This window comes from Rhinolophus sinicus, chromosome 14, assembly GCF_057876585.1.
Source record: "Rhinolophus sinicus isolate RSI-liver-muscle chromosome 14, RSI-T2T, whole genome shotgun sequence".
NCBI classification, from domain to species: Eukaryota; Metazoa; Chordata; class Mammalia; order Chiroptera; family Rhinolophidae; genus Rhinolophus; species Rhinolophus sinicus.
Genome location: NC_142514.1, coordinates 160323281 through 160342031, shown reverse-complemented (window position 1 = coordinate 160342031; position 18751 = coordinate 160323281). Strand labels below are relative to the sequence as shown.

Here is an 18751-nt window from a genome sequence, read left to right as displayed (position 1 = left end):
ATGCGTCTTTCTTAATTGCCGAACCCTTGTAATTCTGAAGGGGGTATGTTTAAGTCTGCACTCATTCACACACTTGCTAACACAAGCAAATGTGCCTGTACGTATAGAAAAACATGAATCTAAGGGTTTCTTATTTTCTGCTAATTATGCAGGGAATGTGCAGGCGCGGGGATGCCAAAGTAAGAGTCATAATGATAGATTTAGAAAGGACCTGAGAAGTGAGTGAGCACAAAATAATTTACAGTAGAGGAAGTTGCGTTCCAGAGAGGCCGGGTTTCTTCTCCTCTTTTCATCCTATCATAATATATGGCTGCCAGAATGATCAATCTGCAACAAACTTGATATGCTTCAACTTCCTCTGGCAGCGTTCCATGCTTTTAGAACAATGTTCTGATTTCTAGAGGTGACATACAAGGCCTTTTGGGATGTAATTTTTTCCCCTATGAAGCCAGTGAGGACTGCATTTTACATTCAGTGTGTGTGTGTGTGTGTGTGTGTGTGTGTGTGTGTGTAGCCAAAAATATGTCTACACATGACTTGTATTTATCTTTTGTTTTTGGTATATATTGAATATTACAATTTTAATATAGTTTTTTCCTTTCTTAAAATGTGTATACATTTTTTTTGGCTGTGTGTGTGTGTGTGTGTGTGTGTGTGTGTGTGTGTGTATATTCCAAATAATTGCCATGAAACAATACTTTTTCTATGCGATGTACTTAACCTTCATGCTGTTCATTATATTTCTTTTTCAAAATGCCATTTGCCACCCGCCAAACAGATTTCATGTCCCTTTCTGTGCTACCAACTTCCTAAGGGAGGGTTGGAAGCGTTTGGGGAATGTTCTGGTTGCGCTAATGGGCACGCGTGGAAACAGGGATGCCACACACCTGGGTGAGCCAGATCATCGTGAATCATGAAGAATTATCCTGCTCAACGTGCCAGATGTGTCTCCTCTGAGAACCAGTGCTCGCCTCCTGAGTGAGACCACAGGCTGAGAGAGCGGCCTCTGTAGCGTGTCCTCGACCTCTCAGCACCACAGCACCATCCTGGGAAGCCCTTCCACCCCTCCACGTTTGGCTGAGCTCCCTCCCTGGCTGTGCTGCACAGATCCCAGTATTTACTTGTTTAATTATGGCCTCGCCCATTGCCTCAGAACACTCCTGAGGGTAGATACTGCATCTTATTTGTCTTTGTATACCCGCTGCCCCGCACACAGACACGAACCTAATAGGGGTTTCCAGAGAGGACGAAGAGGCCTGGCCCAGTGGCCACTGCAAGTGGAGAGCAGAGGTTGGAAAAACCAAACAGAACAAAACACTGCAGTTTTCCTGACTCAAGCCAGCGCTGTGCCTCATATTATTTGGGGGTAGAGCTGGGAAAGAGGACCTCCAGTCAAAGGATTAATTATGATTATTTTTCCCCCTCTGGGAGCAATGGGAGGAAGTCCTATATATGCTTTTATTAATAAAAGTTTAGCAATATAGATATTGAGGTTTAGTTTACATATGGTAAAGTTTGCACTTTTTAATCACAGTTCTAAGAGTTTTGATAAGTTCATACAACAATCATACAACCACATCAAAATCAAGACATAGAACACTGCCATCCCTGCAGGAAGTTCTCTTGTGTCCTTCTGTAGCCAGCCTTTCTCCCAGCCCAGCCTCCCGCCTGTGGGCCCCCACTGATCTGCTTTCTGTCTCTAAAAGTGTGCCTTCTCCAGAATGCCATATAAATGGAGTCCTACAACAGGTCGCCTTTTGGATCTGGCCTCTTTGACTTTGCATAGAGACACCAAAGTTTCTTTAGCCACCCATCAACTGAATGATATTCAAGGTATTTAAAGGTTTTGGTGGTTATATTATTTATAAGTAGCATTGCTGGGCCATATGGTCATGAGCATATGTTTTATAAGAAACTGCCAGCCTTTTCCAAAGTGGTTGTACTGTTTTATATCTCCCCTAGCAGTTTTTCTACATCCTCACCAGCACTTGGTGTTGTCAGCTATTAATATTTTTTCACATTTTAGCCATTCTACTAGCGTGGTATCTCATTGTGATATAATTTTGTCTTTCCCTAAAGACAAATGTTGAACATCTTTTTTGTGCTCTCTGCCATTTGTGTAATATTCTTTGGTGAAGTGTCTGTTCAAATCTTTTTGCACCATTTTACAGCCAGGTTTATGTTCTTACTGAGTTTTGAGAGTTCTTTCTATATTATAGATACAAACCCTTTATCTGATGTATGTTTTGCAAAAATGTGCTCCCAGTCTGTTTCGTGTGTTTTCCCTTAACAGTGACAATGCAGCTTTGAAAGTCTTTAATGGAAAAATTCTAAAAGGCCCTAAAATAGAGGTTTTAGTTCATGAGAGTAGATAAATGAAAGAAACGTTTTTCTCTGTATCTCTTATAGCAGAACGTTTTTATTTTTATTATTTTTTTAAGATATGAAGGTGGCATTTTCTCTAGCCTTTCTATGTTGTTAGGAAGATTGTATGCTACTGGTAGGATGTTTAAGCACCTTAAATAGGTAATGACTTTGCAATGTGATGAGTTTTCTCTGCAGTAATTAGCATTTATTTTTAAGTGTTAGTGTGGTAATTGTAGCAGCTACCGTGTTTTCCCGAAAATAAGACCTAGCTGGACAATCAGCTCTTTCTTTTGGAGCAAAAATTAATATAAGACCTGGTCTTATATAAGACCTAGTATTATATTATATTAAACTGTATATTATATATTATATTATATATTATACCCGGTCTTATATAACACCCGGTCTTATAGTAAAATAAGTATGCTATTTCCATACTCAAAATGCTATTCTAATATGGCAATCTGTCTTATAGTAAAATAAGACCAGGTCTTATATTAATTTTTGCTCCAAAAGATGCATTAGAGCTGATTGTCTGGCTAGATCTTATTTTCAGGGAAACATGGTATCCTCCTAAGGATTGCAAGTTTACAGAGAAGCAAGCTTTGGATTCTTTCCTCTGGGTAGCACTGAGCCTTTGTGCGTGAAACCCCAGAGAAAATGCCACGTAGCATGAATACTATTTATCCCGCTGCCTAAAACTGTAGTAGAGAGGTTGCATGCAGCATTAGAAGGTGTCTATTGTGACATCAAGATTGATTTTAGCAGTGCCAAAACATGTAAGGTCAGAAAAATATCTCTGGAGCAAAATCTGACTAAAATGGCATATATTCTGTTTTGGCCCCATTTCTGCAGTGTGAAGAACAGATTCTTTGTGTATATGTAGCTGTTCCAATTGCTTTCAAAATAATGCACTTTTAAAAAGTTAATTTTAATTGCACATTGCAACAGTGTCTTAAACAGTAATAACAAGTTAAGAATAGAGTGGACTGATGGATTTGTTTTTTCCCTCCAGTTTTAATGAATTGCACAGTGTTTTAAAACATGTTTTTATAAAAGCAACAATTACTCAGTGAAATCTGCTTATAGCATAATAAGTGGACATCTAAACATTAAAAACATGCTCCATTGTAGTCTTAATACATTTAAATGTTAACGTATGAAATATTACAAACACATAAAACATAGCAGAACAGAAACCATCCCCAAGATTTAACAGATTTTACTGTTTGGCCATCATTTCTTCAGGGTACTCTTTGTTTTCTCCAAAAAATAAAACATAACAAATAGAGCTAAACCCTATGCCAATCCCATTACCATTGCTTCTCCTTTCACCCCCAAAAGTAACCACAGTCTTGAACTTAGTACATATTGTTCCTATACTTGTTTTCTGTATGTTTACTGTATTCAGATGTATCCAAGAAAAAGCATACACTAGGATTTTGTGTCTTAAAACATTATGTAAATTTTATGTAAAAACTAACAAGCTATATGCAACCTTTCGCTATTTAGTTTTCTGATGGATTTTCATAAAACAATTCTAAAAAGAACCATGAGCATATATTTTGCTAGAAAAGCCTCACCATCCCAGCATAGTGCCTTGTACATGAGTGGATAATGGATACTTTGTAAATGTTTGTTAAATGGATGACAGTATATTTCCTTTTTTCTTGTAAAGGAAAAATCCTTAATTAACCTCTTTTTCCTTTTGGCCTGGTGGCTTCCAGTAGCAAGGACGTTCCCATCCATGATGTATGGCCTGCCAAAAAACAGCTCAGCTGGATATATTAGACTCTCATAGTTATACTTTCGTTAAAAAGATTTTTTATTTTTCATTTTGCAAATGAAGAACCTTAGATGTCAAGAGATAAACATGTCCATAGCTATGTAATTTCATATTTGTAAGAAGTATAAACCACACATAGAAGATGCATCTGTAATGACACCCATGAAATATGACAGTGGTTATATCTGGGTATTGATATTGTGGATGGTTTTCTTTGTATTTCAGGGAGTTTTTTAAAAAAACAGTTAACATAGGTTACATTTGTTGTTATAAAAAGGCGGGGCGGGGGAAGAGATGACTTGCCCAAAAATATGAAATTGTGTCAGAAAAGAAATTAAACTCTACATGAGCTTTGACTAGAACTTTGGGGTTATATGTGTGTCTATATCTACTGCTTGTCGACAAGAAAGACCTTGCCTTCAAATTTGTTCCACCAGAGACATTTTTCAAATTTAGTTTTAGTTTTTGTTCATGCTGTAGACGTCTGTTAACTGAAGATTGCCCTGCAATTTTTGGTTGATTACTAATGACGCTAGAAAAGTCATTGGAATAGTATTAGCTCTAAATCATTATCAACTTGTGTTCGTTGAGTTTAAAGACGTCACCATTTTCTAGAGAACTCACTGTTCTCTAGAATATACATCTAATTAATTGACTTTTTAAACTGCTGAGATGTTATCAACAATATGGCAGAACAGCACAGTTTTATCTAATACCAGTAGGAAGGCTTATTCAAATTTAGATAACATTGGATCTGTCACAGTATATTTAAAACTAAATAATTCTGTGGCAAAAGGCCCAGACCTGGCAAGCACGCAGTGGCAGAGCCCACAGTGGTACACGCTTGGCCATCAGCAAACAGGTTAGGCTTGCTTAGGGAGCCTTTTATAGGGGTTTTAAAAGGTACCTTGTTGAAACATGACGTTCCTCTTTACTGTTGAGATACTTGAGCATTAGTGAATTTTATGAGGGAAAAAAGATGAGAGTTTAACCACTGGGGAGATTTAGCAGTCTAAATTAAACAATTGCACCCTTTAAATTTTAATATTGGACTCAGTGACTGTTGGTATTTGAGCGTTCACCTTTATTTTTCTAGGGGGGGTGGTTCATGTGCTTTGGTATTTCTGAGTTCTGTGTTAAAAATTTGGAAGCATTGTGTTGTGTGAGTGTAATATACAGATGCAGCCCTGTTCCAGTTAGTGTACCTTGGGAGACCTAACCAGCAAGAAGTCTGTTACAAAACAAATAAATATGTGTAGAAAAGATACGCTCAAGAATCCCACTCCCCCAAGTGAAAGCTCTAGGTTGTATGTCTTGCTTTTTCACTGAACTGCTGGAGGTCATCCTGATCTTTTTGAAAATGGCTCTGGTGTTCCCTTGTCCTTTCAAAAATTTTCTATAAGAATATAATTTCTTTTTCTTCCTTCCTTCCTTCCTTCCTTCCTTCCTTCCTTCCTTCCTTCCTTCCTTCCTTCCTTCTTTCCTTCCCTCCCCCTCCCTCCCTCCCTCCCTCCCTCCTCCCTCTCTCCTCTCTCTCTCTCTCTCTTTCTTCCTTTTTTTTTTTTTTTTTAAGAGTGCTTCACTGTCAACAATGGGGCCTCAACTTTTTTCTTTTAAAATGAATCATTTGATCTTGAAGGGCTCTTCCAGCTTAAAATCTTTGGCACTTGGAGTTCTAGAGTTTAGAGTGGTGTTTTATAGGTAGGAACAACTTCAGGTTCTAAGTCTTCTGCACCATTTCGTGTTTCTCTTGTGCAAAAGGGGCTTCTTTCTGGGAAGGAAGGCCACAGAGGCGGAGTGATGCTTGGCCTAGCCTTAGCCCATTCTGGGTCCACTGAATTCAGATAGCTTCCATGATCAGCAAAAACATGGGCAGTGATAAGATAGAATACTATTACTTAGCTTCTTATACGTGACTTGCCATTTTCTGATCTTCACAGTAGTCTACAAAGGTATAGTTATTACTACTTCCATTTTTTTTCCAAATGAGAAAGGTAGGGCTCAGAAATTTTAATATTGGACTCAGTGACTGTTGGTATTTGAGCGTTCACCTTTATTTTTCTAGGTAGTGAATCCACAGGTAAACGTTGGTCTGTCTGGCTCCCAAGCCTTCCAACTACACTAGGCTACCTTCCAGTAAAAGCCATCAGTTCTCTTGAAATTACCCTTCAGAGGTGTTTATGAGTTGGTGGTGCTCTGACCTTGTATGATTTTTTGGTTTCGATGTTACATTTATTTTCTTCTCGGAATGCGGGATGGCCAATCACTGTTTTAATTCCAGATGTTTCTGGGAAGATTGTATCGCTTGTATGAATGTCAGGGCACTGACCTGGAGGTGTGTCTTCGAGCTGAGAAATTTCTGTGCAACTTTCTTGTACTTATGTATTTTAATAATTTCTATGGCTTATGAGCCTAATATATGTGTAATTATTGGCATAGCGCTTCCATCTGTAACTTGTTAGAGTTAACTCATCACTGCCAGCATCCTTTCCAAGGTTAAGCTCTCTTGCTGGTGTTGGTGATGTCAGGTCTGGAATCGACTCTTAAGGCTGTCTGTAGGTTGTTTATCACCATTAGCCCTCATTATTTTAAATGAGTACCCACCCACTTCATACTCTGTAACCACATGTTTCCAGTGCTTCTCTGGAGATAACATCTTGTAGCATCTTTTTAACCTTATTCACAAATATTTTGTAACTGAAGTCCAGAAAGTAGGAGGGAAAAACACACATGAAGAGAGAAAGTTTGGGTGGGTGAAATTTAGAACAATTTGGAAACAAGTGTTGCTCCTGAATGTGAAGCTTTGAAACAAAACTTTACCTCATGTTTAACATATATTAGTTTGTAAATATAGAGTCCCAGTAATTGCATTTATAGCTCACAGCAAAACTACCTGTTATGTCTTGTTACTCTGAGGGGGAAAAAAATGAGAGAATTATATAGGTGTATGTGTTTTAAAGAATTGGAATGCAGAGAATAGTGTAGTGTAAATTCTCTCTAATTATGTGTCTTTTTTTGGTGAGGCAATTCATCATATTTTGTGTTACTATGATACTCACCTGAATTCAGGTGTGCCAAACTTAGAGGCAACTGTATGGAGGTTCTCCTTTTGTAAAGTAATACATTATGGTTGTCCCTCTTCCTCCTCTTATTGGAATGACTAAAGAGCATCAAAACTGTGTGATATTTTATGGAATCACTGCTTATTCAGATTATTAGTTTGCCTTTCAATACGATTAAACGTTTTGTTGTTTTCTTAAGAGTGATTCTATTGGTTAAGGCCAAATGTGTTTACAGTGGGAGTGACTCAGTTTTATAATGGTGAATTAATAGTCTCTAAGTTTTGTGTTATGGTAAATTTTTCAGAAACATGCCCTTTCCATAAAATGAAACTCGTGTATTTTCATCAGGAAGGGTGGGCCCCTGTATGAATGTGTACTGCCGAAAAAGGTGAATCATGGAAGTATATAATGTCAGGCTTGGAAGACACTCAACCCATCAGTTCAACTCCCTCCTCTTACAGATGAGCAAAGTGAGGCCGAGGATTACACAGAAGCTACGTGGCTGTGGCAGGAGTTGAGCCTGATTTTTCTGACCCTTATTTTGGTGCCATTGCTCCAGTATCTTGAAACACTCAAAAGGGTTTCCTCCCCTTCCCCACGGATAATGATAGCTGACTGAAGTAGTATCGGGCCTGTGTTTAAAAATAATTACTTAACATATATTAGTTTAACATATATTAGTTTGCAAATATGGAGACCCTGGAGAAGAATTTTTTCCTGGAGAATATTAATTTTGTTTTTCTTATGTTATCTTTAATAGAATTTGATATAAAATTTTGGAATGCATATGAATCTCTGGTCATAAAGGTCATCTTCAGAAAAGTTTCACGGGGGCAGCCGGTTAGCTCAGTTGGTTAGAGCATGATACTCTCAACACCAACGTTGCTGGTTCAGTCCCCACATGGGCCACTGTGAGCTGCTCCCTCCACAACTAGATTGAAAGAACTACTTGACTTGGAGCTGATAGGTCCTGGAAACACACACACACACACACACACACACATACATACACACACACGAAAAGTTTCACGTTCTAGGAAATTTATATGAACTTCGATTCCTGAATTGCTAAAGCTATTTATAGTTTTTTTTTTTTTTTTAATTGTCAAGCAAAATTGTTCTTTCTGAGTTTCATTGATGATTTTGCCAAGGTCTTGGGGGCAGTCTCCCTCCATCTTTTCAACCTTGGTGGTACAGAGCATTTACTTTATATCTTGACTACCACTGGAGAGAAGTAACTGGATTCAAGTGATATTTAGGAAGATTCACAGTTAAGGTCATGGACTCTGGAGTTCCCATTTCCTGTTGTTACACCACTTGTTGAGTGGCCTTGAGGACATGATTTAACCTCAGTAAGTCTCAGTTTCCCCATTTGTAAACTTAGATTTTATGTGCAATCTTAGTCTTCTCTACACGTTAGCTACTCCTGTGGTTGCTGTGTTTGTTGCTGCTGTTATATTGTTATTTCCGAGCCAAAGAGCTTTCCAAATGTGCCTTTGGAAGGGCTAGTAAGAAGGGATGCAAATTCCATTTCTAAGTTTTAGTGAAAGGGAAGATGGGGAGAAGAGACTCACCTACGCTGGTACGGAAGTTGTCACCTCCTTTCAAAGAAAATTTTACCTGACTGCAGTCATGAAAATTACAGTGTTTCTGTGGTTGGCTGGTTTTTGTGTGCTTGATTTGTCTTCTGCCTTTTTATAACCAATGTGTCTAATCTGGTAAAGAGAAGGTCACAGTTGTGAATTCTCCTGGTGATTTCTAGAAAGGAGAGGCTTGAAGACTCAGCTACATACTTTAACACGATACAAGAGGCAGAAGAAACTGAGGGAGGCAACCAACCCATTGCGGGCTGGGACTGTCCCTTATGAGGCTGCTAACCTGTCTTTCATAATATTGGTATTAAGTGGAGAATGGAAGGAGAAAGCCAGTTCAATAGGCAGATGCCCGGGAAGACGGCAATGGTTAATAAAGTATGTTTTAGCCGTTTAAACGACTTAGTTGTTGAGTTGCAGTATCAAGCAAGTTCTCTCTTTTCTGGTGTGTCTCTAAGGAAAACTGGAAATGGGCTGCATACCTGTCATGTATGCACTTGTCTCTAGCTTGCATCTGTTCATAGGCTAAAAATGAAATCCACTTACAACTATTACCTGGAGGACTTTTATATGTTTTGCAGAAAATGTGACTGGGATACAGCTAGGACCTGTTTTATTGTTCCTGACAGTGGCATAAGAAGCCACTCTTGCCAGCAATTTTTTTTTTTCTTTTTTTAAATGAAGTTCTGGGGTATTTGTTTATTTTTATCAGGTACAGCACTTTGAATACAGAGCACCCGGAAACCACACTGACCCACTCATTGTAGATAGTTTTTGTAGTCATTTTCCCAAGGAAAACCCAGGATCTGGGTACTTTTCTGAGTTACGGAACATAATTTATAATAAAAGGTTTAGCTTTTCTCTGTTTTCTGCATTCTGAAGCCAAATTATGACTATTCCTATGTCTGTCTGTCTTCTATGCTCATTTTTCTTGTTTCTTTACAAAGTCTCCACACCTAATTATTTTTCTGTTGAATTAAGTGCTTTAAGTCTAATAACACTTAGATAACGATCTTCTTTATGTTTTCCAGGGATATCAGTATGAACAACATTACTCAATTGCCAAAAGACGCATTTAAGAACTTCCCTTTTCTGGAGGAGCTGTAAGTATCACTTTGACAAATGTTGTTTGTTTGTTTGTTTTTCCTCTTTAGAAGCTCTTATGACCTATCATCTAATATTTCTGGTTAGGGGGACATATCGATAGCTTCAGTGGGCTTTATGCAAATGAAATCATGTTTTTTGGGGGAGGAAACAAACTTGATTTTCTAAGCAGTGTCATTGCTGAAGTTATTTTTGAAAGCAAGCACTAAAAATGCTACTTCCATAAGACTTTTTTTTCCCTTGCAATTATAACCATGGATGCTGCAGTGACACAAGTTAATTATAGTGCGATCCCTAGACAACAAGGCTGCTGTGTAATTACCATTGTTGTCAGAGGAGTTGCTGTATGGGTAACACAACCATAAAAAATAATACAAGGCATGTCTCGGTCATGATACAGCAGACAATATCAGTGCCAGCAAGCAGAAAACTGAGTGTGGGTCGCCTCGGACATTTGCGGATGACTTTTGCGGATGGGGTGAAGGCAAGGGACATCTTCCGGGTCGCTAAGACCACCTGTAACTTGAAGACTGTTTCTGAACTTGTCAGCTGCATATCACATTTCCAGCTTAACAGTTTACATTGTGGAGAATTTCTTTCCACTTGTTTTCACCTCCATTGTGTTTTGCGAAGTTCATGGTTAAAACTAGGCACTTTTAGATTTTTAAGGAATTGGGAAGTGTGTGTGTGTGTGTGTGTGTGTGTGTGTGAAGAATCCAGGTGAAAAAAGGAAAATCAGACTCGAATCAAGTTAAATATAGATGTTTAATGACCAAGCTAATTGATTATGTAGTACTATGTGGAGGTAAGAAGTGTGCAGTCTGATACGAAGAACATCAAAGAGACATAGCCCTGAAGGAATCTAAATTCAGATTACAGAGTGAGTCCTACAGCCCAGCTGTTGAGTATTAGATGCAAGTCTGTGAATGTCTCCTGTCTCAGCTCCGCCCCTCCCCTAGCGCGGGCTCTGGAATCACATATAAGAAGGCAGGTTGTGCTCCCTGCTTTTGACGGAGCACTGAAATAGCAGCTAAGGATTTAATAAAGTTAAGGAGAAAGTTTTCTTCCCACACTACTTAGTTGAACGTAATGTTCCCACAGCAAAAACTGAGCAGAGACTATTTGCCACTTCCAAGCTTGTGAACTGGATCAAGTTACTTGAGTTCCCTCTGCTCAGTTTCTTTGTCTATTAGGTGCAGATAGCAACAGCCCCTCCCGCGTAGCATTGTGGTGAAGACAGAATGAATTAATAGAAGTTAACTGCTTAGGACAGTGCATGAAACAGAGAGAGTGTTATGTAAATGCTGGCTAGTATTTATGTTGAAAGTGCATAAGGAAAATAAAAGCACTGAAATGTATAAACAATATTATCTTTGGGTAAAAGGATTAGATGCATGTTTTATTTTATTTAGGCCTCTGTGTGTGTGTGTGTGTGTGTGTGTGTGTGTGTGTATCTGTGCGTGGTTTTCTTTTCTTTCTTTTTTTTTGGGGGGGTGGGGAAACATTGTAATAAATAGTTATATATTTTTTAAATTTAAATTGAATTTGAAATGAGTGCCCTATGTATTTACTTGAAGGCCGACTCCTCACTGCTCCTAATCAAGCTTTAGATGCCTTACCGATTCCTTTTTATTTCACGTACAGTTTTAGATTTAGCATTAGTCTCCCTTTACAGAAGTAATTATGCAATGAAAGGACGTTAACAAGTGGCTGTTCAGCTATTGTATAACCACTGTGGGACAGGTGACGTACCAAATAGGAAAAGGAGACGCTCTCCTTTCTTTGGGCGGGGCGATTGTGTACAGACCATCTTTGCTCATGCCTTTGATTGCCAGCTCCACTCTGAGGCATTTTGTAGTGAGGACCGGGAGGCGGAGTCAAAACCTGCTTAACCTCTGCTTTGTGCAGTTCACATCTTGGGTTTCTTAAAATCTCAAATGACCAAGCATATGTCAAGCTCATGATTTCTGTCAACCGAAACTTTTAATTGGAACCAAATTGAATTTGACCACTCGTTCTTTGTAGTTAGGTCATGTTCTCTCCGTATTCTGCTGCCGCTGTGATGGGAGCCCATCAAATCAGTTCAGTACACCTTCTCCAAATAGTGTGTGGGATTTCAATATTGTGTTCAGTGTGGAGAGAGCTGATGGTTAATTTTAACGAATAGTTCAGAGTAGTGTTTCATACTCTGGGAATACTTCAGGCATTCAAGGGAATTTTTTTCCATGTTAATATAAACATGGTAAAAAGCCCATGTTTTTTCTTTACAAAACAGTGTAGTTGATTTTGACATTCCAAAATGATGCTGCCATGACTATTGTAATATTTCATAAACAGCGTAACCATTAGTCAAGAAGTCATCTGGAAGTCATTTAAGAGTGATTGTGAAGCTGAAGTGCCCTGAGTAGAAATGATTTACTGAGGGTTTTTTCCCCCCATGATACTTAATGAAGTGCACTTTACAAGATGTGACCAGTTCGGCCAAATTTTATATGATGATCCAGAATCCTTGGCGTAGTGGGTGAACTCACTTCCCAACCATACATAAGCCGTGTTTATAGAGATTTACATGTTCGCTTATTCGTTCGGCACATACAGAAGCCTGCTGTATGCAGATCCTGTGGTGGGTGCCAGGGATACAGAGACTAGTAAGGATGGTCTTTGCCCTTGGAGGTGACAGTCTCTCTAGAGTTTTGGTGTCCAGTGCCATAGCCACTTGCCACAGGTGGTTATTTAAATTTAGATTTAAAATAATTAACATGAGGGGGCCGGCCCAGGGGCTCAGGTGGTTGGGGCTCCATGCTCCTAACTCCAAAGGCTGCCGGTTCGATTCCCACATGAGCCACTGGACTCTCAACCACAAGGTTGTCGGTTCAACTTGAGTCCCATGAGGGATGGTGGGCTGTGCCCCCTGCAACTAAAATTGAACACAGCACCTTGAGCTGAGCTGCTGCTGAGCTCCCAGATGGCTCAGTTGGTTGGAGCCTGTCCTCTCAACCACAAGGTTGCCGGTTTGACTCCCGCAAGGGATGTGGGCTGTGCCCCCTGCAACTAGAAAACGGCAACTGGACCTGGAGCTGAGCTGCGCCCTCCACAACTAAGACTGAAAGGACAACAACTTGACTTGGAAAAAAGTCCTGGAAGTACACACTGTTCCCCAATAAAGTCCTGTTCCCCTTCCCCAATAAAATCTTTAAAAAAAAAAGAAACAAAGAAGTCTTTTAAAAAATAAATAAGTAATTAACATAAAAGAAAATTTAAAATCCTGTTCCCATCATGGAACTAGCCATGTTTTAAGTGCCCAGTAGCCACCTGTGGCTAGCGGCTATTGTATTGAACTTTCCCAATAGTGCAGAAAGTTCAATTGGACAATATAGGAAGAGCTAGAACTAACACTTGATGTAGCAGTGGTGGATGGAGATGGTCATAGGAATGTGTGCAGGGTCAGTGGAAGCCCAAAGCCATATGTTTACTTGAGACTGTAGGGTTTGAGAAAGGCTTCCCGGAATAGCTTCAGCTGAGTCTTGAAGGGCACAAGGGAGTTAGGCAGTGTGGGGACAGAGCCAGGAGTGCAGTTTCCAGGCTCTCGGCCTCACGTGGAAAGGTGCTGGCTCAGGTAGTAAATGGCCATCAGCTGTGATTGGATGGCCATCAGCTGTAACCAGTGAGCCATTGGCCACTAATATAAGTGCTGTGGCTATGCTAGCAGAAAATGGGGGCTACCAAGCAGATGGTGGCTGAGCTAGCAAGAGTGGATTGCAGTTAGCAAGTGAGGTTGGCAGGCAGAGACAAGTGGACAGCGGGTTGCGGATCGTGTGGCTCCTGCTTCCTGTGTCTCCAACCCAGCCTCCAGCGAGAATATAGTGGTATGACTCCTCTATCTATGGATCCGTGGGTGTTCCTTTTTGGCCTCACCATGTCCTGCGTTCTTATGTGGGGAGCGGGACCAGAGACCCTGCATGAAACCCTGGATGACAATGGGTAATACGGGTGCTCGGGGAAGAAACTGGCATGTGCAAAGACACAGAGGTAGACATGTCAGAAGTATGAGAACATCATAAGTGGTTAGTTATTCCTATTGAAACACAGAGAAATGTGAAATATTAAAAGGTAGAGAAATGTCAAGAGATGAGGCCAGATCATGAAGGGGCATTTTAAACTAAGGAGTTTAGACTTTATCCTGAAGGACTTGATTGGATTTGAGGGTGAGTAATAGGGACGATACTAAAGATATTTGCTCTGAATGATTGGGTGCCATTCACTGAGACTGGGAACCCAGAGAGCCAAACTGTTTTATAAAGATAATGATGGTAGATGGCATGCATACAGAGCTGTCCATTGTGTAAAAGTTCATTCTTCTAACTGTGAGGAGAGGAAGCATTTTACAAAAGCAGAAGCCAAGCTGAAGACGGTAAGTTCCTCGTTTAAGCTCACGTACCTGGTGTGTAGTTTTGCTGGGACTTGAAGTCAGATCTCCAGAGCCCTGTTCTTTCTGAAACACTATGAATGATGCATATATATTCTCAGGGAAACACTTCTTCCAACTTTTTCAATACTTTATATACTATTGTTGCCAGTTATTTTATTTTCACATCTAAACTACTTTTGAAAGTTTTATACTTCATAAACATCATAAGCCCCCCCCTCTCTGGGGATACAAAAACGTAGGTTCTGGTTCTAAATTCAATACATACAAAGTCTGAACTCTTTGGCCAGTCTCTTGACTTTTGCACCTCAGTTTTCTGCTCTTTAAAATGGGACTCCTCCTTATAGTATTGTGAAGGGAAAAGTGGAATAAATTTTGTAAAAGTGCTTTGTGAACATAATGTGCTATGTTCAAATGAGTAAGGTACATTCGACTACTCCTCTTAAACATTGCAGTCTTTCTTTTTCTTGAGTGTTTGGGGGAGAGATTGTTGTGTTTGGGGATGGAACGTGGAGTGAGCCAATACAGGTTTCTGTTAACGATGTAAAAGGAAAGTCAGAGTTCTTGGAAAACATTTGTTTAGCATCGGTAGGATCTGTTGTCTGATGTGACCCTGCCACAACTGTTTCCGGCTCTCCGTGAGACCTGTTCGGGGCATTAGCCATTTAGGGAATGGCTGAAACGCGGAGTTGTGAAATCAATTTAATTAGAAAATAGCAGAGGGTATGTCCAACTACTTTTCCATAGGTGACCAAGAAAAATCCGTGGATGCTTTGAGCTTAGATGTTGCAAAAGCTGTAGAAACCATTGTCAATTTGGGCACTTGTACAGTTACTACTTAATACATAAGACGAGGATAATTCCATTTGTTTCAAAATATGCTTTGACTTTGGAACTCTTCACAATGCTAAAGTGAAACTTAGGTCTCTGAGTACTAATTCAAGACCACTCCTCGTTTTTGTTTTGTTTTTAACCTATAGGACAAATAATTATAAATGGAGGCATTATTTTATAAAGGAGGACAGGGAGATTTGAATAGGGAGATTTCAAATGAAATACAAAGAGTGGGTCAAAACTAAATAGTTTAATTCTATGTAAATACTGGCCAGTATATGTATATATGTGCGCGCGCGCATGTGTGTGTGTGTGTATATATATATATATATATATATATATATATATATATATATATGAATTCAGATTTACAAAATGTTGTAGGCATAAAGAACTTTGCACATACCATTCACTCAGATTCCCCAAATGTTAACGTTCTTTCTCTCTCTCTCTCTACGCACACATACACACACTATATAAAATGTAAAATATATGTAGATTTTTTCGAACTATTTGAGAGTAAATTGCAGTCAAAATGCCCTTTTACCTCTAAATGCTATATTGTTTATTCCAAAAACACAAGGATATTTACTTAAATAATTGCAGTACAGTTGTCAAACTCAGAAAACTAGCATTGATATATATTATCATCTGATCTGTAATTTTTATGCAACTTTAACAGCTGTTCCACTAATGTTCTTTATAGCAAAAGAAACAAATTTCTGGTTCAGGATACAAACTAGAACCACAAGTTGCATCAGGTTACTGTGTCTTAATAATTTGTTTTCAATTTCTAAAACTTTTTTTATAGTCTCTATCTGAGTTAATGCATATAATTAAAATCGGTCAAGTCTGGCAAAGGGAACCTCTTAGGGTGCAATAGACATAAGAATGGCAGCCAACAGTTATTGACAGTTTGTTATGTGCTAAAAATGTAATACATACCACGTGATTTAATGCTCACAAAGCCCCATCCCTGTGAGGTACATAGAATTTATTATCACCTCAATTTACAGATAAGGACATGGAGGCTTTAGAGAGGTGAAAAACTCACTGTGTCATATAATAAGTAGCAGAGCCAGGGTTTGAATCTATGTTGATCTGATTCAAGTCTTTCGTCTTAATTTCTAAGCTGTAATATCCCCGAGAGGCACAGGATGGGAAGGAAGCTTAAGAGACCATCCCTTCACTATCACCTACAGCTTTAAGTATGTTCATAGCTAAACACCATCAAAGGTGATTGGGTGTCTGCTCAACATTTCCTTTAGTCAATTCATTGAATAAACATTTTATTAACAAGGAGTTCTTTGTCAAATGAGATTTTCTTGTTTAGCCATAGCATTTATAGATGAGACCATCAAGGGCCAGGCCAAGATGAGTGGCTTGCCCACAGTGCCACAGTGAGTGTGTAACTGAGCCAGAATTAGATCTATATAGTTCAGTGCCATTTCCACTATCTCCTATCAGCTTTTATATCTGAGATGTGTAAATGGTCTCAAATATTCTTACCAGGTTGTTCCGAGCTGTTGAAAGTAGCTATTATTCTCTTCTAATACAAGGAATTTCCTTTGCTTTGAAACTAAGGTTTGACTTGCTTAACACTCCTTTGAGGAAGGCTCTCAGATAAGCTCTGTCAAACTGCAGTAATTTCCCAGAAAAAGCAAAAGAGTTCCTCATTGCTCCAGTGATATTTGACAGTTAAAAATATTATATTCTTGGAAGCATTCTCTTGTTTCACTTTATAGCACTCGGGTAGGAGGGCTTGGTAGCAAAGATCACTGCCCAGACTGACTGGGCAGTGTGTAGTGAGCTCACAGAGGAGTATTACTTGTACGATTCAAATATTTTTTATGTGTCCTTTGGGGGAATTCTCAGATTAGGGAATCTGAGGATGAGTGAAAGGGTGAAAAGAGAGAAATGGGAAGGAACCTTGTACTAACTGGACCTACTATGTAGGCCCTCCTAGAGCAAACATGATTTTGTTTTAACTCATAATGGTCTGTGAGCTATATTAGTTTCCGTTTTGCTGATGAGGAGGCTGAGGTTTTCCTCAGAGAGGTTAAGTAACTTTTCCAAGGTCACATAGCTTGTTATAGTAATGGACCTGGTTTCAATCCCAGGTCTGACTCTGTTCCTATAGATGTGGAGAGGATGAAGAAAGACTTATTAGACAATTAATTAATTCAACAAAATTGTGTTTGGTAAAACACCATGTTCAATGCTGAATTAAATGGGATTCATGTCTTCATGAGAGATGAACAGTGTACTGGATGGAGTTATGGGCGTTCAAAGGAGAAGAGAAATAACTTCTAGCAAGAAAGATTAAGGAAGACCTCATCAAAGAGTTGGCATTTCTGGAGAGCCTTGAGGAGGGAGAGTAGAAGTTATTCACGAGGATCTAAGGAAAAAGGAGCATTAGCAAAGATAAGGACACAGACTGGGATAGGTAGTAGGGATGATGTGGTGTTTGGTTTGATTGCAATGCTGAATTCCTGAAAAGAAGTTATGGGAAAGAAACTAGAAAGGCATTTAGGGCTGGACTGAGGGCCTTTCTTGGCTGACTAACAAAGGGTTTCAAGTTTTGAGCGGCTGCTGAAGGTCATCGAGCTAGGAAGACACTTGATCACATATGACCTCCAATCAGTGTAATCTCATAGCAGAGAGTAGGATGCTTGGAATTGAGAGCGTGCAGGGAGACAAATGAAGATGCTCGTGGCAGTGGTGCAGGGGGAAATGCTGAGAATCTGAACTACGGCAGACGAGGGGCGGGGACAGGGAGGAGGAAGCGGATGCAAAAGATGTTGTGGAAATAGAACCATGAGGATGTCTCAGCTGGGGTGACAGGGGTGTCAGTGATAACACTTAATTTTAAGATTTCCAGGAGTCTGGTGGTGCTTTGACAAAATTAACGGCAATACAGAAAGAGAAATGGTTTCAGAAGAGATTGCATGCAGTTTTGCATGCACATGTTGACTCTAGGTGGGATTTGGGTGGGTGGGATCTGGAAATACAGGTGTAGAGTCGAGAATAGAGAATCATGAGTATAGATTTGGGAGTCTTTTCTTTTGAGGTGATTACTGGAAACATTAAATTGAAAAAGCTTGCCAAGGGAGAGAGGGTAGATGAAAAGGGAAGGAGGCCAAAGACAACTCCTTGGGAAACACTTGAATTAGGGTGTGGGAAGAAGACCAAGTGCCAGAAGAGCAGGAGAATTAGGGCAGAACTATGCCCCAGGAGCTGGGGGAGGAGAGGGTTTTCACAAGAAATGAAGAATCAGCGTTCACATACTGGAGAAAGGGGCCCACGGCCAGATATTGAAAAGGCCTGGAATTTAAGTTTTTAAAGAATCATTTCAGTAGGGTTTGAGAGTGGCTTTGGGGGGAAGAAGTTCATCAAGGAACAGGCATTTGGGGACTGCTAGTAGGTGGTTTCTGGCTTTTGGAGAGTAGATAAAGCTTGGGGTATGTACTGAATTTGACAGGAGTCCACAGGGTTTAAGAGGCAGAAACCCAGCTGAAGCATAATAGAGGATTTATTGTTTCAAGTACAACTAGAAAGTCCAGAGGTGGGGTTGGCTTCA

The 18751-nt window shown here is 39.6% G+C and overlaps 1 protein-coding gene across 1 annotated transcript in view; it reads left to right on the top strand.

The window, feature by feature from the left end:
• Positions 1–18751, top strand: part of LGR4 (leucine rich repeat containing G protein-coupled receptor 4) — a 94636-nt gene that overhangs the window by 39392 nt on the left and 36493 nt on the right. Inside the window, exon 2 of the mRNA XM_019749172.3 lies at positions 9839–9910. Coding sequence (XP_019604731.2) covers positions 9839–9910 — 72 coding nt within the window. The remainder of the gene's footprint in view (positions 1–9838; positions 9911–18751) is intronic.